This window comes from Silurus meridionalis, chromosome 27 (assembly GCF_014805685.1).
Source record: "Silurus meridionalis isolate SWU-2019-XX chromosome 27, ASM1480568v1, whole genome shotgun sequence".
NCBI lineage: Eukaryota > Metazoa > Chordata > Actinopteri > Siluriformes > Siluridae > Silurus > Silurus meridionalis.
The window spans coordinates 19,218,521-19,242,124 of record NC_060910.1 but is presented as its reverse complement, the minus strand read 5'-3'; the positions used below and the strand labels follow the sequence as shown (position 1 = coordinate 19,242,124).

The 23,604-nt window shown below is 43.1% G+C and overlaps 3 protein-coding genes across 3 annotated transcripts; 2 read left to right on the top strand and 1 right to left on the bottom strand.

The window, feature by feature from the left end:
• Window positions 1-2,635: 2,635 nt before the first annotated feature.
• Window positions 2,636-5,134, top strand: ostf1 (osteoclast stimulating factor 1). Its single transcript, XM_046841616.1, has 10 exons — window positions 2,636-2,787; window positions 3,430-3,476; window positions 3,582-3,632; window positions 3,714-3,777; window positions 3,967-4,020; window positions 4,115-4,222; window positions 4,334-4,383; window positions 4,524-4,602; window positions 4,707-4,805; window positions 4,888-5,134. Exons 1-10 carry the CDS (start codon window positions 2,754-2,756, stop codon window positions 4,944-4,946), a joined length of 645 nt encoding a protein of 214 aa, XP_046697572.1. The 5' UTR covers window positions 2,636-2,753; the 3' UTR covers window positions 4,947-5,134.
• Window positions 5,135-5,424: 290 nt separating this feature from the next.
• On the bottom strand, window positions 5,425-12,236 carry pdlim5a (PDZ and LIM domain 5a). Its single transcript, XM_046841614.1, has 9 exons — window positions 12,106-12,236; window positions 11,909-12,011; window positions 11,458-11,609; window positions 7,440-7,479; window positions 6,797-6,816; window positions 6,668-6,703; window positions 6,293-6,462; window positions 6,140-6,182; window positions 5,425-6,052 (listed from the first exon to the last, which is right to left on the bottom strand). Exons 2-9 carry the CDS (start codon window positions 12,005-12,007, stop codon window positions 5,953-5,955), a joined length of 660 nt encoding a protein of 219 aa, XP_046697570.1. The 5' UTR covers window positions 12,008-12,011; window positions 12,106-12,236; the 3' UTR covers window positions 5,425-5,952.
• A 3,723-nt stretch (window positions 12,237-15,959) lies between these two features.
• On the top strand, window positions 15,960-17,929 carry LOC124380785 (zinc finger CCHC domain-containing protein 12-like). Its single transcript, XM_046842039.1, has one exon. It carries the CDS (start codon window positions 15,997-15,999, stop codon window positions 17,059-17,061), a length of 1,065 nt encoding a protein of 354 aa, XP_046697995.1. The 5' UTR covers window positions 15,960-15,996; the 3' UTR covers window positions 17,062-17,929.
• The last annotated feature ends 5,675 nt before the right edge of the window (window positions 17,930-23,604 follow it).

The following is a 23,604-nucleotide window of genomic DNA, read 5'->3' as shown; positions in this document are numbered from 1 at the left end:
ACATTCCGAGCAGGTCCTCATATACAACCATAATGTCAGGTCTTTATATAAATTGTTTAAATTTGTGTAAAGTAATTCTGAAGTGAAATTTGTTTTCCTCAGAGCTGATTAGATTTTTGACATTTGTAGCATCACTGTAGCACAAGGGGAAGGGTGGGTACCTTTAAACCATGGTACAACTTGTTTACCAGGCAAAGTCCACCTAATACATAAAAACCAGTATGTGTGTGTGTGTGTGTGTGAGTGTGAGTGTGTGTGTTTGTGTTTATGTGTCTGTGTGAGTGTCTCTGTGTGTGTGTGTGAGTGAGTGTGGGTCTCTGTGTGTGAGTGTTTGTGTTTATGTGTCTGTGTGAGTGTGAGTGTCTCTGTGTGTGAGTGTGTGTGTGTGAGTGTGTTTGAGTGTGTTTGTGTTTATGTGTCTGTGTGAGTGTGAGTGTCTCTGTGTGTGTGTGTGAGTGTGTGAGTGTGAGTGTGTGTGTGAGTGTGTTTGTGTTTATGTGTCTGTGTGAGTGTCTGAGTGTGTGTGTGTCTGTGTGTGTGTGTGCGCGAGTGTGTGTGTGTGTGCGCGCGAGTGTGTGTGTGAGTGCGTTTGTGTTTATGTGTCTGTGTGAGTGTGTGTGTAATAGAGAATTACCACAGTTCCAGTGGAAGCTCAGAGTACAGACAGTAGTTAGCAGAGGCTTGAGCACAGGTTTAGTGATGTTCCTCAGTAGGTTCTCCCCTGTAACGGCCGCTGGCACGGAACAGTTTGAGAGCACCCGAGGTGAAGAACATGGCATGATGACTGTTTACTGTACTGAAGGGTTTTTTTCTAGATAATTACTATTGCTTTGATTCCTGGAACATCTGTACATTTCTGTAATTGTTCAGCAGCAGCAGCAGCATTAGCATAACACACACACACACACACACACACACACACACACACACACACACACACAGTGCAGTACAGCTGGACACTTAGGCAGTTAGCATGTTCAGGAGCACTGAGCTGCAGTTCATTAGGTTTTAGTGCAGTGTGATGAGATGTTCATGCTCCATCACGTTCCTGTTCCTGCTGTTAGCACCTTAGTTGCTTTTCCTCTCCATGCTAATCACAGCACTGAGGAACACAGCTAATGACCTTGAAAACACACACACACACACACACACACACACACACACACACAGACTAAAAATAAGCATGTAATCAGATGAAATAAGCATGCTTCACTGACACCTCACTGCTAAAAGACACTGAGAGAGAAGCTGTTAGAACTTTTGGAATCTGAGGTGTGTCCTAAATCCTAGCAGAGATCTCCTTAAGGTTCTGTCCTGTAACCATGACTCAGAAAAATGCAGATGCAGGTACAAACCACAAAAGACTTTAAGGCAGAAAAAACAAATGTAGAAGAAATAGTAAGGATCAGGTGAGAACATGAGCACAGTAACAACGCTGACGAGCTCAGAACCTCAGCCCAGGTCCTCAAACACGACCTTCACTATAAGATGAGTGAGATCACATTATTGTACAGAGTTATGAAGATGATGATGGTGATCATGATCATGATGGGTTAGGGTTAGGGTGATGATGGTGGTAATGATGGTGGTAATGATGCTGATGATGGTGATGATGATGATGGTGGTGATGGTGATGATGATGTGTGTGCTGGTCATGTTTGGAGGCTGTGATGACTGCTGGGAGTTGGAGAGTAGAATGTGGGATCTTACTGGTTTGTGTGTGTTCAGTGGAACGATCATCACACACATTACACACATCAGCAAAATTACTGAACCTGCAGAACAGAGTAATAAATGTTACCGCATTCTGCTAATAACACAATTTGTGAGACACACAGTTGCAGACAATTTTATCTCAAGAAGGGAGTGTGTGTGTGTGTGTGTGTGTGTGTGTGTTAGAATAAGTAGAGTAATATAAACATGAGTTTGGCAGTTGATGAACAGCTTCTGACCAATGAGAGCTCAGCAGCAGGTGTTGGAAGGGGAACAGGGTTTAGTGGAGCTCAGGTTCTGCTGAAGTCAGTGTTCTTCAGCACTTCCTCAGGCAGAGTCCACACTAATAGACTTTCATTTGTAAACACATTCTCTGTTACGGCCTTCCGTCTGTGTGTTTTTTGGTCAAAGAAAGTGTCGCTTTTTAAAAACACTTTACAAAGTGGACAGATTTGAAATCTGCGTGTGAACTGTGTGAAAACAGAGGCTTTGAAGTCCATACTGAGACGTTCTGAAGAGACAGACAGTAAACGGCAGACAGAGACGATGCGGTGGAAGCATTTCTCGTTGTGCTGGTGTGCAGCACAGGTGCAGGGACCTAAGCGTTTCGAGATGTTTCAGTGTGGATGAGGGACTTTTGGGAAACGAGTGAAAGCGTAAGTGTGGATGGAAAACGTTTTAGATTAAAACGCTGTTTTAACGCTGTCTGGATTTGTTTAGCCTCAGAGAGGAGGTCAGATGGGTGCAGGTGGACTGGTGGACCTCCTGCTCCAGGTGTGTGTGTGTGTGTGTGTGTGTGTGTTTGTTGTTAATCTAGGATACACCGAGCTGCACGCACACACCGGGAACGAGGAAATTACACGCATGCGCACAACAGATGGCGTTCAACAGCAGCGACACCATGAACGCGCGCGGCGCAGGGAAGTCACGCATGCGCACGGAGGCACTTCCGCATTGTTCGCTTCCTCATTGCTGGCTGCGCCCAGTGCTGCGATTCCGCCAAACTTTAGAAAAGTGTTCAGGATCTGCAGTGAGGCAGGATGTCCAAACCTCCACCCAAACCCGCCAAGCCAGGTGAGTGTCCCCGCTTCTGTCCCGCGTCTGTCCCGCGTCTGTCCCTTCCGGCTCGCTTTCTGTTCTTATAGTGTTGATGTGAGACTCAGGGAGGAGTTCTGTAACACACACTACAGGAGTTCTGTAACACACACTACAGTGATTACACACCGGAAACAAGTGTCCACACTGCTGTGTGTTATTATTGTAAATCATCATCATCATCTTCATCACATTCACCACCATCACCATCACTACTCTATACAGTAATGAGATCTCACTGTAATCTCACTCAGCACTCACTTCCGGGATCTGTACAACTGACTCCGAGCCAGACAGGAACACACACACACAATCATCTGGGAACTGTGTGTGTGTGTGTGTGTGTGTGTCTATAGCAATATAGCAATAACAATATAGACAGATAAAATGACACTGTGTATGGTGGAGGTAATGTGCCTGAGCCACCAGATGGCAGTGTGTGTGTGTGTGTGTGTGTGTGTGTGTGTGTGTGTGTGTGTGTGTGTGTGTGAGAGAGAGGGGTAACATGCTTGAGCATGCTCAGCTGAGGTCTTATACAGCTGTGATTTAATATGTTCCACACTGTGTGTGTGTGTGTGTGTGTGTGTGTGTGTGTGTGTGTGTGTGTGTGTGTGTTTACAGGTCAGGTGAAGGTGTTCCGGGCGATGTTTACATTTGATCCTCGGACGGTGAGTTGAATGAAAAATAACATGAAACTTTAATTGTGTCCGTTTGTGATGTTTGACCGTGTGTGTGTGTGTGTGTGTGTGTGTGTGTGTGTGTGTGTGTTGCAGCCTGATGAGCTTTACTTTGAGGAGGGAGACATCTTATACATTTCAGACACCGTAAGACATATACACACACACACACACACACACACACACACATCCGGCAGCATGTAATGTGTGTTTCTCTGGTGTGTGTAGAGTGACAGTAACTGGTGGAAGGGAACATGCAGAGGGAGAACTGGTCTTATTCCCAGTAATTATGGTAAGACACACACACACACACACACACGTAGAGCTCCATCATGTCAGGATTGAGTGAAGAGAGAGATGTTTAGATACTGATTATTACAATCCAATTTTTATAGAGGCACCGTGGTTAACCCTGTGTGTGTGTGTGTGTGTGTGTGTGTGTGTGTGTGTGTGTGTGTGTGTGTGTGTGTGTGTGTTACAGTGGCTGAACAGGCAGAGTCCATTGACAATCCAATGCATGAGGCGGCCAAGAGAGGTGTGACATCACAGTGCTGAAATGCCTTTACACACCTGCAGCACAGCCCATTTGACGTGTGTGTGTGTGTGTGTGTGTGTGTGTGTGTGTATAGGGAATCTGAGCTGGCTCAGGGAGTGTTTGGACAATAAGGTTGGCATCAATGGACTGGATAAAGCTGGAAACACGGCTCTATACTGGGGCTGTCACGGGGGACACAGAGGTACACACACACACACACACACACACACACACACACACACACACACACGTGCCCTGTAATGTATTTATAACTGGTGTGTGTGTGTGTGTGTGTGTGTGTGTGTGTGTATAGATGTGGTGGAGCTGCTACTTTCCCAGCTGAACTGTGAGATTAATCAGCAGGTGAATAATAATAATAATAATAATAATTTTCTTATTAAACTAAGTTATTAATCTCTTTAACTGTATTGAACTCTGTGTGTGTGTGTGTGTGTGTGTGTGTGTGTGTGTGTGTGTGTGTGTGTGTGTGTGTGCGCGCGCAGAATAAACTGGGAGACACGGCTCTGCATGCTGCAGCCTGGAAAGGATATTCAGACATAGTGGAGATGCTTCTAAACAAGAGTATGTGTGCACGCACACACACACACACACACACACACACACACACACACACACAGTGGAGCTACAGCACTCATTGTCTGAGTAACTGTAATGTGTGTGTGCAGATGCGAGGACAGATGTGTTGAATAATGAGAAGAAGACGGCTCTGCAGATGGCCACCAACGCTCAGTGTTCATCTCTGCTGAAGAGGAAACAGGGCAGCGGTGAGGCTCTAACACACACACACACACACACACACACACACACACACTAATAAACACACTGAACTTATTGTGTGTGTTGCAGTGATCACGCGCACGCACAGCAATGCTGAGGAGTATCTGGATGATGAAGATTCTGACTGAGTCTAAAAGAAGCCTTAATAACATTCCATCACCAAATAGTGTGTGTGTGTGAGTGTGTGTGTGAGAGTGTGTGTGTGAGAGTGTGTGTGTGTGTGTGTGTATTTTATACTAACAGAGATTGTGAGGTTTTCTTTGTTGTTTTGATTTTGAAGCTTTAATAACTATGCTAATAAAACACTTGACACGTGTGTGTGTGTGTGTGTGTGTGTGTGTGTGTGTGTGTGTGTGTGTGATTTTAGAATTTAATATTAGGCAGGATTTATCCTTCATATGGAGGAATGAATCGGAGTCAGTGTCTGATATTGAATGTGTGGAAAATGATATTAGGGAAGTGTGTGTGTGTGGATGTGGAGATGACGGTGGAGGTATAGGTGAACATAAAGGTGGAGGTGAAGGTAGAGGTAAATGTGGGGGTGGAGGTGAATGAGTTTATTTTCTCATCAAGGAAAATAAAAGGAAAGAAATCAGAGGCTTGAAATCCTTTTGAAAGAAGATTTTTATCAGCAGAAGCTAAAACAGAACTAATCACTGACACTTTCATGACTATCAGCCAGAAATATCTATTCTTTATATTTATATATTTACACACACACACACACACACACACACCAGGCTAAACCCTAACTTTAAGGCACTAGTGTGAATAGTCATGCTGGGCAATAAGGTGGTTTCAGTAAACATGCAGATCTCATGTACATTTTCAGAGCTTTGTGTAGTAGAGCAATAAAACACCACGCTAACTAGTGATCACCAAATCTGTGCTTAACTACAACTCAAATCTCCTGCCTGCAAACACAACGTTAAAGCTCCAGTTTCTAGTGGGAAACCTTCTGCTGCTCACAAATCCAGAACATCGTTTCATTCCCCTACATGAGCCGCAAACACACACACACGCACACACACACACACCGTCTGTGATCTTCACGCCTCATAGCTCCAACCTGCTCAGCCTTAAAACCACATCACCCAGTCCACACACACACACACACACACATTTAGACACACATTAGATGAGACTGAGTACGTTGAGGGTTCGGGCAGAAACTCCATGGTGCCAGTTTCTCAGTTTATGATACTGCGGCCCAACTTCAATCTTCTTCATCTCTCTATTCATCACACAGACAGAGAGAGAGAGAGAGTGGGGGAGGAGCTTATCACTGTATGTACAGAATTGTGCAGGGTTTAGTACTTACTTCACTGCATTCTTGTTCAAATTCTTGTTCTCCTCTGGCAAGTCTGCAGAGAAACACACACACACACACACACACATATTTAAATCCCTCCTTTTTTAAACACACTGCAACCCCACTCAAGGGAATCCTCCTCTCACACACACACACACACACCGTCTGTGCCAGTGATCTGGGCGAGGATGTGGAATGAGCGTGACTGAGACGTCCCTGTTCTGGGTCTCCAGTCCTCTGTGTCCTCCATGATGCGTTTCCTGCTCGCATCAGCATGAGATGCCTCGTGGTAGAACCCGATATCTGTCTCTATGATGGGCTTACGGATCATCCTACACACACACACACACACACAATGTTGTGGAATGGAGAGTTTTGTTACAGTGTGATATTATTTGTAGTGAATCACGCTGTGACTCGTGAACATCAGTCGTGTTCAGGAACAGAACAGTCACTTTCCCGTTGCCCAGAATGGAGAAGAGTGTGTGAGAGACCATTTACAGGAATTGTGAAGGAGGTCTTTTATCTTCAACTTACCTGCGCACTGGAGGCCCAATAACTGTAGCAAGAGGGCTGCAAGACACACACACACACACACACACACATTGTTAACTTGGGTGCAGTATTGCTTACATTTACTAACACACACACACACACAATACTAACTTCGTTGTAACTGTGATTGTCTGTGGAATAGAAAAAGAGGGACAATGATCATCATCATCATCATCATCATCATCATGAACACCACATACAAATGTATATATATATATATATATATATATATATATATATATATATATATATATATGTTAAACAGAAATAAATAAAATGTCCTCACAAAGATAGTAAAACATGTGTGTGTAATTAGAGCTTCGTTTCTCCTGCCCAGTAATGCTGCTCTGAGAAACCTACTGCTTAATTTCCCTCACACACACACACACACACACACACACACACACACACACACACACACACACCCACCCCAAACCAGAGGACATATAGTTTTACCCTGTTCTATAAATACATTGTCACACACACATTCACATATTTTATACTATCTTAGTGAGGACCTTCCACTGACAAAAGGCTTAAAGTAGGAAATAAAGAATTATTTTTTGAGAGTTTTTAATGAAAAAACACAAATGGTGAAATACTCCAATTCCTTGATTACATTCGTCCTCCACACAGACCCATGTGTACATGTCCTGCGGTGTGTGTAGGTGTGTCTAGGTGTGTCTAGGTGTGTGTGTGTGTGTGTGTGTGTGTGTGTGTGTGTGTGTGTGTGTGTGTGTGTGTGTGATGGTACCTGACTGGGTGCTGCAGCAGGTTTGGGAACACTGGCAGCTCTGTAAAAACACAAAACATCATGAACACAGTCAGAGTCGTCACTGAGCAGACTAATGAGGACCTGAGAGCGAGTGTGAAAGTGTTACAGAGTGTGGTCTTTATTTCATATGTCACATGTCAGAGAGTCAGTAACAGATACACACACACACACACACACACACACACACACACACACACAGAGGGTTCGGTTGCTGCTGACACAGAAGAATTTGTTCTAATAATAAAATATTGTAATGAATCTGTCTGATTTATTTACTTATCATTATTAAATAACAAATCACAGCCTGCTGGGAGGAGCTTCATCTGATCACACCTCCACCTGACCACACCTGATCACACCTCCACCTGATCACACCTGATCACACTTCCACTTACATCTAACCACACCTCCACCGGACCACACTTCCACTTACATCTAACCACACCTCCACCAGACCACACTTCCACTTACATCTAACCACACCTCCACCTGACCACACTCCCACTTACATCTAACCACACCTCCACCTGACCACACTTTTACCTGACCACACCTCCACCTGACCACACTTCCACTTACATCTAACCACACCCACCTGACCACACTTTTACCTGACCACACCTCCACCTGACCACACTCCCACTTACATCTAACCACACCTCCACCTGACCACACTCCCACTTACATCTAACCACACCTCCACCTGACCACACTTTTACCTGACCACACCTCCACCTGACCACACTTCCACTTACATCTAACCACACCTCCACCTGACCACACTTTTACCTGACCACACCTCCACCTGACCACACTTCCACTTACATCTAACCACACCTCCACCTGACCACACTTTTACCTGACCACACCTCCACCTGACCACACCCCACTTACATCTAACCACACCTCCACCTGACCACACTCCCACTTACATCTAACCACCTCCACCAGACCACACTTCCACTTACATCTAACCACACCTCCACCTGACCACACTTTTACCTGACCACACCTCCACCTGACCACACTCCACTTACATCTAACCACACCTCCACCTGACCACACTCCCACTTACATCTAACCACACCTCCACCAGACCACACTTCCACATCTAACCACACCTCCACCTGATCACACTCCCACTTACATCTAACCACACCTCCACCTGACCACACTTTTACCTGACCACACCTCCACCTGACCACACTTCCACTTACATCTAACCACACCTCCACCTGACCACACTTTTACCTTACCACACCTCCACCTGACCACACTTCCACTTACATCTAACCACACCTCCACCTGACCACACTTTTACCTGACCACACCTCCACCTGACCACACTTCCACTTACATCTAACCACACCTCCAACCTGACCACACTCCACTTACATCTAACCACACCTCCACCTGACCACACTTCCACTTACATCTAACCACACCTCCACCTGACCACACTTTTACCTGACCACACCTCCACCTGACCACACTTCCACTTACATCTAACCACACCTCCACCAGACCACACTTCCACTTACATCTAACCACACCTCCACCTGACCACACTTCCACTTACATCTAAGCACACCTCCACCTGACCACACTCCCACTTGCATCTAACCACACCTCCACCAGACCACACTTCCACTTACATCTAACCACACCTCCACCTGACCACACCTCCACTTACATCTAACCACACCTCCACCTGACCACACTTCCACTTGCATCTAACCACACCTCCACCTGACCACACTCCCACTTGCATCTAACCACACCTCCACCAGACCACACTTCCACTTACATCTAACCACACCTCCACCTGACCACACCTCCACTTACATCTAAGCACACCTCCACCTGACCACTCCCACTTACATCTAACCACACCTCCACCAGACCACACTTCCACTTACATCTAACCACACCTCCACCTGACCACACCTCCACTTATATCTAAGCACACCTCCACCTGACCACGCTCCCACTTACATCTAACCACACCTCCACCAGACCACACTCCCACTTGCATCTAACCACACCTCCACCAGACCACACTTCCACTTACATCTAAGCACACCTCCACCTGACCACACTCCACTTGCATCTAACCACACCTCCACCAGACCACACTTCCACTTACATCTAACCACACCTCCACCTGACCACACTTTTACCTGACCACACCTCCACCTGACCACACCTCCACTTACATCTAACCACACCTCCACCTGACCACACTCCCACTTGCATCTAACCACACCTCCACCAGACCACACTTCCACTTACATCTAACCACACCTCCACCTGACCACACCTCCACTTACATCTAAGCACACCTCCACCTGACCACACTCCCACTTGCATCTAACCACACCTCCACCAGACCACACTTCCACTTACATCTAACCACACCTCCACCTGACCACACCTCCACTTATATCTAAGCACACCTCCACCTGACCACGCCCCACTTGCATCTAACCACACCTCCACCAGACCACACTCCCACTTACATCTAACCACACCTCCACCTGACCACACTTTTATCTGACCACACCTCCACCTGACCACACCTCCACTTACATCTAACCACACTTTCACCTGACCACACTTTCACTTACATCTAACCACACTTCCACCTGACCACACTTTTACCTGACCACACCTCCACCAGACCAGACTTCCACTTACATCTAACCACACCTCCACCAGACCACACTTTTACCTGACCACACCTCCACCAGACCACATTTCCACTTACATCTAACCACACCTCCACCTGACCACACTACCACTTACATCTAACCACACCTCCACCAGACCACACTTTTACCTGACCACACCTCCACCTGACCACACTTCCACTTACATCTAAGCACACCTCCACCTGACCACACTACCACTTACATCTAAGCACACCTCCACCTGACCACACTACCACTTACATCTAAGCACACCTCCACCTGACCACACTACCACTTACATCTAAGCACACCTCCACCTGACCACACTACCACTTACATCTAAGCACACCTCCACCTGACCACACTACCACTTACATCTAAGCACACCTCCACCTGACCACACTTCCACTTACATCTAACCACACCTCCACCTAATCACACCTTATTACATCTGATGACCTTCTCTCAACCTGGTTTTCTTGCACTTGCAGTCCCTTCAGTTACAGATGTCTCAACCTCTCCAAGGCCTGTGTCTAAAAACATCACAGCCCTTTCATTCACTGGTGTCCACTGTTCCAGGATGGGACTGGGTCTTCATGTCCCCTTTAGGAATGCAGATGTTCTGCTCCAGACTCTGCTCATGTTGTGTACATTTTGTTTGAAGTTGTGAGTTTCTTTAATCTGGATCAGAAGCTTTGCTTTCACCCTGCCTTCTGCTACAAAACACTAAACACTGCTAATGCTAACAACAACGATACTAAAATATGGATAAAGATGTTAAAGAATGTAAAATATTGCAGTGTTTTTTTGTTGTTGCTGTTCAACCTGATTAAATATTTATATGTAAAATTTCAAATGTTTCATTGTTAAAATGTTTAAACACTGATGAGATGTTTTAGGTGGTTGCTATGAAACCCCTGCGGGTTGCTGGGTTGTTGCTAGGGCGTTGCTAGGCTGTTGCTATTATATTTCAGTTTCGTGTTAGGGTGATGCTAAGTCATTGCTGTGCTTTTTGGTTGCTATGGTGTTGCTAGGTTGCTGTTGTTGAGTTAATGGAGGTTCTTCTGGTGTTTCTTGAAGGTTTCAGTATAATACAGTTAGTTTCCGGGTCATAGTTCAGTAGGTTGGTGTAGTGTTAATGTTTGCTTTTTCTAGTCCAGGTGTGTGTACGAGACGCGCCACTGACAATCACATTGAAAATGAGTATCAGCAGTTATTCACCTGAAAGCAAATCACTCAGAGTGTGTGTGTGTGTGTGTGTGTGTGTGTGTGTGTGTGTAAGAGAGAGTGTGTGTGTGTGTGTGTACCTCTGCAGTGTGAGTTTCAGGTTGCTGTTACATTCCTTGACCTTGCTCTGAGCCTCCAGATGATTCAGGTCCTCAGTTTTGAGGTCTCCTATAGAGATGACGGCATCACCAACAGCAACACCTGCTTTAGCTGCTTTACCATTGTCTGTCAGCTGCAACACACACACACACACACACACACACACACACACACACACACACACACAGTGGGCAGGAAAATCAATCATGAAGCACTTTTCAACAGCCTTTGGCAAAATGACATCATGGGAATTACATTCATACCAAAGAGGACCAGAAGAGTGTGTGATGTCAGAGTGTGTGTATTAACCTGTAACTGATACATGTACAGAGAGAGAGATACAAGTACAGTGCAGCCAAAAAATATGGACAATCAACACACGTTTGTGGATGCATGTGTGTATATGTGTGTATGTGTATGTGTGTGTCTCACTCGTGAAATGGTGAGCGGCATGCTGAAGTCTTTTCCACCCTGTAGTCTGAAACCCCAGGGTCCAGGAGCGTTTAACTCCACTGTGTACACGTCACACATGGTGCTGATCAAAACACACACAAAGACACACACACACACTGACATAACCGCAGAAGTGAACGTTAAACCATGCAATAAAATAGTGAATGGAGTGTTACCTGCTGAGAGAAAGTGTGTATGTGTGTGTGTGGTTGAGAGATAGCTGATCCTCCACCAGACAGCTGAGGAACACAGAGAGGCTGTAATATACTTACATCACACAGCAAGGGGAGGGGTGTGTGTGTGTGTGTGTGTGTTGGGGTTAGGTTTACCCACTGATATTTTAAGAAGTGTAATACATTAAAAAGTGCAAGAACACAAACACACAATGTACACAGTTAAAGCTGGTTCTTCAGCAGGACATGAAGCACTTCACTCAGAAGCAGGAAAGATACAGAAACCATTTATATTGAGGTGCCTCTGCACATCGTGTAGTCCAATACCAGCAGAAGATATACGTGACCACACAGAAGTTTCCTCACCAGATCCATGCTGATGTACTGATCAGGAGAACCATGAGGAGACCCAGTGGAAATGTTCTGTTCACGGAGAGGCAGAGGTGGCAAAAGTACATCCTTTACTTAAGTAGAAGTCAAGTCAAGAGGCTTTTATTGTCATTTCTACTATACACAGTTGTACACAGTAAAAATGAGACAACGTTCCTCCGGAAGCCTGGTGCTACACTCAACAACAACAAAACAACACAAGACAAGACACAAAACCTGAGATAGTAAACCTACTGTATACTCTGAATATACAGTACTGTATAAGGGGACTGTAAACACTGGTACAGATACTCATGGTATAAAATACTCTGGTAAAAGCTGAAGTACTGATTAAACTTTTTTACTCAAGTGAAAGTGAAGAAGTTTTGTCTCAGACATGTACTTCAGTAAAAAGTAGTTATTACTTCTACCTGTTTTAGCTGTTAACTGACCTCACATCATAATAGATAGATAGATAGATAGATAGATAGATAGATAGATAGATAGATAGATAGATAGATAGATAGATAGAACATCATCACACCTCTTCTCTCAATCACTTCACTCTCTCCATCATCACACTTCTTCTCCCCATCACTTCACTCTCTCCATCATCACACTTCTTCTCTCCATCACTTCACTCTCTCCATCATCACACTTCTTCTCTCCATCACTTCACTCTCTCCATCATCACACTTCTTCTCCATCACTTCACTCTCTCCATCACACTTCTTCTCTCCATCACTTCACTCTCTCCATCATCACACTTCTTCTCCATCACTTCACTCTCTCCATCATCACACCTCTTCTCTCCATCACTTCACTCTCTCCATCACACTTCTTCTCTCCATCACTTCACTCTCTCCATCATCACACTTCTCCATCACTTCACTCTCTCCATCATCACACTTCTCTGCACACATTTTTCTTTTGCACTACATAACTTTAACTCTGGACTCGCACAGCACAGTGCACTTTATATTTTACACCACACCATACCGCACACAGACACTTTACACCACACCACACCACACACAGACACTTTACACCACACCATACCGCACACAGACACTTTACACCACACCACACCACACACAGACACTTTACACCACACCACACCACACACAGACACTTTACACCACACCATACAGCACACAGACACTTTACACCACACCACACATGGACACTTTACACCACACCACACACACAGACACTTTACACCACACCACACCACACACAGACACTTTACACCACACCACACCACACAGACACTTTACACCACACCACACCACACACAGACACTTTACACCACACCATACAGCACACAGACACTTTATGTAACCCAGAGTGATTATAAATAAATAAATAGTAAATCAGTAAGGGATACTGAATAAACAGGAAGGAGAAAATTATTGATTGAATTCAGAAAAAATAATAATATAACATTTATATTTGAATAAATATGTGTTTTATTTCATTTTCTGAATGTGAAAATGTAATTGGTCGTTACTGAACGTTGTCTCCTTTAAGAGAGTGTGAGATATTGACCAATGAAGTGAGAGGACTCATTGCCGGGAAATGACTGAGGGACAGCACGGAAAAAAAAAGAAGAGAGAGAGGAATACTAAGGATTGTTGGAGATTTGAGAAAGAGAGAAAAAAAAAATAACACGTTTGGGAATTAAAGACAAACAAAAAAAAAAAAACTAGAAGGAGATTCTAGTAAAGTATTAGTTTAGTTTGAACTGATTTTTTTTGTTGAATTGGTTGAATTTTGGATTTGGCAACAACACGAACTAAGTTGCTACCACGCGGAACAAGATGGCGAGCCACCCAACAGACCTTGAGTGAAACGAGGATATCTGAGGACTTCAGTGGATTTACTACTTTGTTTTCCTGAAATAAATAAAAAAATAAATAAATAAAAAAGGAAAGAGGAAGAATTGCACAGGGCGACAGATTGACTTGACATCGAACTCTTTGGTTGTTTTCCTCAATCGTTTGTGGACTATTTTTTTTTTTGGTCAGCATAACGGTAGGCCTGAACTGTTCCTCTAACATCACTTCGGTAAGGACGAACTGTTTGCTTTAAAAAAAAAAAAAAAAAAAAAAGATAATCGATTTTATGCATCACCATTGTTTATTTTATTGACTGTTGAATTTTGTGGCATTATTGTTCATTCCACTCGATTGCTCATTAGAGTTTAAGGTTAAGGGTCATTGTGTTTTTTTCTCATGGTTCTTCATTTCTTTGCCATACATTGTTAAATTGAGTCCTATACTTTGCTGGTTACAAGAATTGTTTTTTTTTGTTTGTTTTTCTGCCCATTTTAAATGTTCTATCCAAGTTAAGAGGTATTGTGATTATAAAAGAGGTGGTTTAAACTAGGGGGAATTTCTCAAATTCTAAATTAAGTTCAAGGTAAAACAGTTGAGATTAAATAGGTTCAAAGTGAAATTAGATTGACTTAGATTAAAATGAGAATAAATCCTAATATAAATATATATATTAAAGAAAAGAAAGACAGATAGAAACTAATTTGGTTAATTCAATTTGCATTCATTAAAGAATAAATTATCTGGGTTTATAGAATTTTGTGTTTTCTGCTAAAAGGAAGCAGTTAATTGGTTACTTTTCATTCATTTTCTCTTCGCTACAATATAATCTCTTCATTATAATTCAACCACATTATTGTTGTCTGTCTGTTTATTTAATCTCTCACTGCTGCTCCCTCCGAATCTAGAATACTGGTCCATGTTACCCTCTGTCTAATTCACCTGGGCATTTAAATAATTCACGAGGTGCCGACTAACTTAAAGGGGTGTTACATTATTGGCGAGCCAGCCAGGAGTAGTGAGTAGAGAGATAACTTTGTAACATAACAGACAGATATAGCGAGACATTGTGTTTGAGAATGGAAATTATTGAGGAAGAAAATGTTAAGGTTCCGAACTCACTTATTGTGAGTGGAGTTACAAACACAGAGAGAGATGATGATCTGACTGATCATCTCAGCAGATATGGCCACATCGGCAGAATTGTTCGCATTGACAGTCCTGATTCCCCTTATCATAAGCATGTGATAATTGAATATGAGAGTGGAAGGGCACTGAGACCTTGGGGCCCCAGCTGCCATTCATTTTTGAAAGCCCACATGAGCCCAGAATCAGGTATGAGATTAAAGCTTTGGCTAGTACGTATGTTCAGTTAGTAACTAGTAGCGCAACCAGGGGTTACATGGAGGAGCTGGAACGCATTGCAAAGCTCAGTGGTAAGCCTTTCGAGGAGCTCTTAAATGAACAGTTTGCAAGATGTAAAAAACCTGTGCCTCAGGACAAAGATGTCCTTGTGAGAACTCCTCATCCACCTGCTTTTCCAAATGTTAGTCTAGCCCATGAGAACCAAAGAACGTTAAATGATGCTTTGTTTGTTCCATTAGCCGGAACGCCTGTTACTAATGTAAATCCCTAGAAGTGCAGCGTTGTAGTTGAGCATATTGTGAAGAGCGAGGAAGCTGTTTCTCGCATGCACGCTCCTTTTAAGCTAAGGTTCTTCTCTGGGAGGTCCCCTCGACCAGGGAACGAGGTGGACTATGAAACATGGCACAATAGTATTGAACTTATGCTGCAAGATCCTGCTGTTTCTGACCTAGTCAGATCCCGAAAGATTCTTGACAGCCTTTTGCCTCCGGCAGCAGACATTGTGAGAACACTGGGTTCCCATGCCTCACCCAGAGCTTATCTTGATCTTTTGGATTCAGCTTTTGGAACAGTCGAAGATGGTGACGAGCTTTTTGCTAAATTCTTGAATACTTTGCAGGATGCGGGAGAGAAGCCATCACTGTTCTTGCAGCGTCTACAAGTAGCGTTGACACGTGTTGTGCGACGCGGTGGTGTGTCCGCTAGTGAATCTGATCGACATTTGCTTAGACAGTTCTGTAGGGGCTGTTGGGATGATGCCCTCATCTCAGAATTTCAGCTTGAACAAAAGAAAAATGACCCCCCTTCTTTCTCAGAAGTTTTGCTGCTGTTGCGCACAGCAGAAGACAAACAAAGTGCTAAAGAGTCTCGTATGAGGAAGCATTTTGGTATGTCTAAGCGTGCTCTTTCTCATTCTTTGTACCTTTCCTCTGATGAGGTAGTGTCTAAACAAATTTCTGTTGCTGACTTGGAGAAGCAGATTTCAGCGCTTCAAGGACAGGTTGAGAGCTTGAAGAAAACTAAAGATAAAAATAAAGACACTCATGAAAGTAGGGTTCATGATTTGCAGAAACAAGTAGTCGAGTTGCAGAGCCAATTTGCTGCTGGTAAGCCCACCAGGTCTGCGAATGTCAAATTCGCTGCAAAGACCACTAAATCGCAGTCTGTGTGCACAGACCCGATTGACGCATCCTATAGTTTTTCTTCTAAGCAACTGAGTAAACCCAAACCCTGGTACTGTTTCCATTGTGGCGAAGATGGTCACATTGTCGCTACTTGTGAGAATGCCCCAAATCCTACTTTGGTAGCATCCAAAAGGAAGCTTCTGAGAGAGAGGCAGGTTGCTTGGGAGACCAGAGGAGGGTCATCAAATCCTGTCCCGTTAAACTAGAATCAGCCCCAGTTGTGGGACAAACAGGGGCTGAGGGGTATACTAGAGGTCCCAACAGGTGTAAAAATAGAAATCACACCTGGCATACTCGCACTAGGAACAAGGCTTTTGTTCTGCCTAAGGGTTTGGTTGGGGCAAAATGCACTGCCGATATCTTAATTGCGGGGCAGAAATGTAATTGTCTTCTCGATACAGGCTCACAGGTGACTACAGTTCCTCAGATGTACTACGAGCAAAATTTGTCTCATTTGGAAATTAAGCCTCTTGAGCAACTTCTTGAGGTGGAAGCAGCGAATGGTCAGCTTGTTCCTTATCTTGGGTATATTGAAGTAGATGTAGTGTTCCCCAAAGAATTCCTTGGAGCTGAGACAAAACTTTCCACTCTTGCTTTAGTCACTGCAGATACCACTAGTAGTGTTCAATCTACTGTACTTATAGGCACAAACAGTCTTGATTTAGCCTACAAGAGCCACTCTGATTCAGGGCTTACTGAATCACATCAGATTTTACCTTATGGGTTCAAAGCTATTCTGAATGTTCTTGAATATAGATTTAAACAAAAATCTAATAGCGTCATTGGATCTGTGCGAATTCCAGGTACAAAGCCTGGGATTGTTCCTGCTGGGCAAACTTTCGTTTTTGAAGGATCAGTGACCACACGAGAGCCATGCTCTGATAAATGGGTCCTCATGGAGCCCCCTTCTGAGTCTTCTTGGCCAGGAGGTCTTTTGTGCACCTCCTGTCTTGTCTCACTCCCTTATAGGACATCACAGAAAATACCAGTGATTCTGAAAAATGAAACTGAGCATGATATTTCAATCCCTGCAAAGTGTGTAATTGCAGAATTACACTCACTGCAAAGCGTGATCACTAGCGAAGCTGCGGTGAAAAAATGAAGTGATGGAAGCTGCTCAGCCTTTCTCTGTAGATTTTGGTGACTCACCTGTTCCTGCTGAATGGAAGGACAGAATTTCACAAAAGCTGTGGTCAATGGCAGAGATCTTTGCCCTTGATGATCTTGACTTTGGTAGAACGGATAAGGTGAAGCATCATATAAGGTTACATGATGAAACTCCATTCAAACAGAGGGCTCGCCAATACACCCTCAGGATTATGATGCAGTCCGTAAGCATCTGCAAGAGTTACTGGATGCTGGTGTCATCCGGGAGTCGGAGTCATCTTTTCCTCACCTATCGTAGTTGTACGAAAGAAAAATGGGGATGTTCGACTCTGCATCGATTACCGCAAACTTAATTTACAAACGATCAAAGATGCATATGCCCTCCCCAACTTGGAAGAGACTTTTTCTGCTCTTACTGGTTCTCGTTGGTTTTCTGTTCTTGACCTCAAATCTGGTTACTATCAGATTGAGGTGGAAGAGTCCGATAAACATAAAACTGCTTTTGTCTGTCCATTGGGGTTCTGGGAGTTTAATAGGATGCCACAAGGAGTCACTAATGCTCCCAGTACTTTTCAAAGGCTCATGGAGAGATGCATGAGTGACATCCATCTGAAGGAGGTTGTGGTTTTCTTGGATGATTTAATTGTATATTCGGACACGTTGGAGGAACACGAGCAGGTTGTTGAGAGTGCTGCAACGATTGAAAGAGTATGGTTTAAAACTCTCTCCAGAAAAATGTAAATTTTTTCAGACATCTGTGAAGTATCTTGGACATATTGTGTCTAGCAGTGGTGTAGAAACAGACCCTGACAAAGTGGAGGTGTTAAAATCTTGGCCAGTCCCAAAGAACCTGAAGGAACTGCGTTCTTTCTTAGGTTTCGTAGGGTACTATCGAAGGTTTATCAGAGATTTTGCCAAGATTGTGAAGCCTTTAAACGGATTGACATCGGGATACCCGCCACTCCGTAAAGGCTGCAAGTCTAAGGAGAAGAGATTATTATGATCCCAAGGAGACTTTTGGGAAACGTTGGTCTGAAAGTTGTCAGCATGCATTTGAAGCAATCATTGAGGCACTTACTACCGCCCCAGTGCTTGGTTTTGCGAATCCAAAACTTCCGTACGTCCTTCACACAGACGCAAGCACTGTAGGGCTGGGAGCAGCTCTATATCAAGAGCAAGATGGGCAAATGAAGGTTATTGCTTTTGCCAGTCGAGGTCTTTCCGGAGTGAAGCCCATTATCCAGCTCATAAGCTAGAATTCTTGGCCCTTAAATGGGCTGTCACTGAGAAGTTCTATGACTATCTGTACGGTAACCAATTCACTGTTGTTACCGACAGCAATCCTTTGACATACATATTAACATCAGCAAAGTTAGATTCTACAAGCTACAGATGGCTCTCAGCTCTTTCGACTTTTTCTTTCAAGTTGCAGTTTAGAGCTGGGAAACTAAATCTGGATGCTGACAGTCTGTCCAGACGTCCTCAGGGAGGGTTGAGAAATGATGTGGCGTCTCAAAAGGAGCTAGAGCGAATTCGGCAATTCACTTTAAATCACCTGGTTGATGATGGTTACACCGTTCCCACTGAGGCTATACAGGCCATATGCGAAAAACACTCGGTCCATCACAACTCGGGTCTTTGTGCAGATCCTCCTTTTGCTTTGGTTGAATCGCTTGCTATGCATGTTGATGCAATACCATGCAGCTTTGATAGGAATGAGATATGTAATGGTCTTTCTGAAATTCTAACTGTTGGAGAAGATGATCTGAAAGAAAAGCAAAGATCTGACCCTGTCATACGTGAGGTTATTCAACAATTAGAGACTGGGGAGACAATTTCTCCTTCTGTGAGGAAAGAACTTCCTATCCTTCCATTGCTGATAAGGGAGCTGGAAAAATTGGAGTTGCAGAACGGAATCCTCTATCGGAGAAGACGAGAGGGTGAGCACCTCCAATACCAATTGGTCCTTCCTGAATCTTTGCGTAGTGTGGTTCTCACATATTTACATGATGGAATGGGACATTTAGGTATAGAACGCACACTTGATCTGGTAAGATCAAGGTTCTATTGGCCTAGAATGGCTGTTGATGTGGAGCAAAAGATCAAAACATGCCCTAGATGTGTGTGTCATAAATCCTTACCTGAAAAAGCTGCTCCTTTAGTCAATATCCAAGTGACTCGACCTCTTGAGTTGGTGTGTATGGACTTCTTGTCGATTGAGCCAGATTCCAAAAATACAAAGGATGTGCTAGTTATTACAGATTTCTTTACCAAGTATGCAGTTGCTATGCCAACTTCAACCAGAAGTCATGTACTGTAGCTAAGGCTCTTTGGGAGAACTTCATAGTCTATTATGGGATCCCTGAAAAATTGCATAGTGATCAAGGGGCTGATTTTGAGTCTAGGACTATTAAAGAGCTTTGCGTTGATGGGGATTCAGAAGATCAGGACAACTCCTTACCACCCCAGGAAATCCAGTCGACGGTTTAATCGTACTCTTTTGTGCATGCTGGGTACATTGAAAGAGTCTGATAAGGTGCACTGGAGTAGCTTTGTGAAACCTCTTGTACACGCATATAATTGCACCAAGCATGACTCGACTGGGTTTACCCCGTACGAATTGATGTTTGGAAGGCAGCCGCGATTGCCTATTGATTTGGTTTTCAATATTCCTAGGAACAAAGAACAGTATAATACACACTCTCAGTATGTACGTGATTTGAAGTCTAGGTTGCAGGGAACATATGATCTAGCAATGAAAAATGTTGCTAAAATTGGAGAGAGGAACAAAGCTCGCTTTGATAAGCATGTTCTTGATTCCACCCTAGACATTGGCGATAGGGTTTTAGTTCGAAATGTACGCTTAAGAGGTAAACAGAAACTAGCTGATAAGTGGGAATCGCTTGTGTATGTTGTCGTGAGCAGAGCAGGGGATCTTCCTGTGTACACTGTTAAGCCAGAAATTAAGGAAGGGCCTTTTAGGACACTTCACAGAGACCTCTTGCTGCCTTGTAATCTGTTGAAGTTATCAGAAGAGGCAGTAGATTTGACCAAGACTCGGAAACGTCCGCCAACTCGTAGAAATCCTAGTAATGATGTACAAGATCAGACAGACGCTGATGATGATAGCTGCTTAGAGTTGCCGTATCAAGATCGTCCACTTTTGACGACTACTAGACTTACTGAGGTATATGAGCCTGGACAGAGGTCACAGAATGGTGTTCCTTCAGTCCTAGTGGATCTGGACTCTGATCATGTTCAAGATGATGATTTGCCTGCCCTGGCAGATTCTCCTGTCAGTTGTCTGCCTGTTTCAGAGCAATCTAGAATTGAGGGTACATCTACATTGAGATACTCATCTGATGTTGGTCCAGAGGTTGTGGAGTCTGTGGCCAGTAAAAGCACACCTGCGAGTATTTCTGACATGTTGACTGATCAGAATATACCTACAGGGGGACCAGAAACAGTCTGTGAGTGTGAAACAGAGGCGGAGCAAACTGAGGGTGATAGCAGTTTTATCAGAAGGTCTGATAGAGTTAGACAGAAACCACGAATACTTACCTACCCTGAATTGGGTAATCCTTTGATTTCGATAGTGCAGTCTTTCGTCCAGAGTCTCAGTGCTTTTATCACTAAGTCTATTATAGACAGCAATTTTGCCAACTCACTTATAGATACACAACCTACTACTAGCATGCACGAGGACGTGCCTAGAGTAAACGGGGGAGAGTGTAACCCAGAGTGATTATAAATAAATAAATAGTAAATCAGTAAGGGATACTGAATAAACAGGAAGGAGAAAATTATTGATTGAATTCAGAAAAAATAATAATATAACATTTATATTTGAATAAATATGTGTTTTATTTCATTTTCTGAATGTGAAAATGTAATTGGTCGTTACTGAACGTTGTCTCCTTTAAGAGAGTGTGAGATATTGACCAATGAAGTGAGAGGACTCATTGCCGGGAAATGACTGAGGGACAGCACGGAAAAAAAAAGAAGAGAGAGAGGAATACTAAGGATTGTTGGAGATTTGAGAAAGAGAGAAAAAAAAAATAACACGTTTGGGAATTAAAGACAAACAAAAAAAAAAAAACTAGAAGGAGATTCTAGTAAAGTATTAGTTTAGTTTGAACTGATTTTTTTTGTTGAATTGGTTGAATTTTGGATTTGGCAACAACACGAACTAAGTTGCTACCACGCGGAACAAGATGGCGAGCCACCCAACAGACCTTGAGTGAAACGAGGATATCTGAGGACTTCAGTGGATTTACTACTTTGTTTTCCTGAAATAAATAAAAATAAATAAATAAATAAAAAAAAGGAAAGAGGAAGAATTGCACAGGGCGACAGATTGACTTGACATCGAACTCTTTGGTTGTTTTCCTCAATCGTTTGTGGACTATTTTTTTTGGTCAGCATAACGGTAGGCCTGAACTGTTCCTCTAACATCACTTCGGTAAGGACGAACTGTTTGCTTTAAAAAAAAAAAAAAAAAAAAAAAAAAGATAATCGATTTTATGCATCACCATTGTTTATTTTATTGACTGTTGAATTTTGTGGCATTATTGTTCATTCCACTCGATTGCTCATTAGAGTTTAAGGTTAAGGGTCATTGTGTTTTTTTTCTCATGGTTCTTCATTTCTTTGCCATACATTGTTAAATTGAGTCCTATACTTTGCTGGTTACAAGAATTGTTTTTTTGTTTGTTTTCTGCCCATTTTAAATGTTCTATCCAAGTTAAGAGGTATTGTGATTATAAAAGAGGTGGTTTAAACTAGGGGGAATTTCTCAAATTCTAAATTAAGTTCAAGGTAAAACAGTTGAGATTAAATAGGTTCAAAGTGAAATTAGATTGACTTAGATTAAAATGAGAATAAATCCTAATATAAATATATATATTAAAGAAAAGAAAGACAGATAGAAACTAATTTGGTTAATTCAATTTGCATTCATTAAAGAATAAATTATCTGGGTTTATAGAATTTTGTGTTTTCTGCTAAAAGGAAGCAGTTAATTGGTTACTTTTCATTCATTTTCTCTTCGCTACAATATAATCTCTTCATTATAATTCAACCACATCATTGTTGTCTGTCTGTTTATTTAATCTCTCACTGCTGCTCCCTCCGAATCTAGAATACTGGTCCATGTTACCCTCTGTCTAATTCACCTGGGCATTTAAATAATTCACGAGGTGCCGACTAACTTAAAGGGGTGTTACATTATTGGCGAGCCAGCCAGGAGTAGTGAGTAGAGAGATAACTTTGTAACATAACAGACAGATATAGCGAGACATTGTGTTTGAGAATGGAAATTATTGAGGAAGAAAATGTTAAGGTTCCGAACTCACTTATTGTGAGTGGAGTTACAAACACAGAGAGAGATGATGATCTGACTGATCATCTCAGCAGATATGGCCACATCGGCAGAATTGTTCGCATTGACAGTCCTGATTCCCCTTATCATAAGCATGTGATAATTGAATATGAGAGTGGAAGGGCACTGAGACCTTGGGGCCCCAGCTGCCATTCATTTTGAAAGCCCACATGAGCCCAGAATCAGGTATGAGATTAAAGCTTTGGCTAGTACGTATGTTCAGTTAGTAACTAGTAGCGCAACCAGGGGTTACATGGAGGAG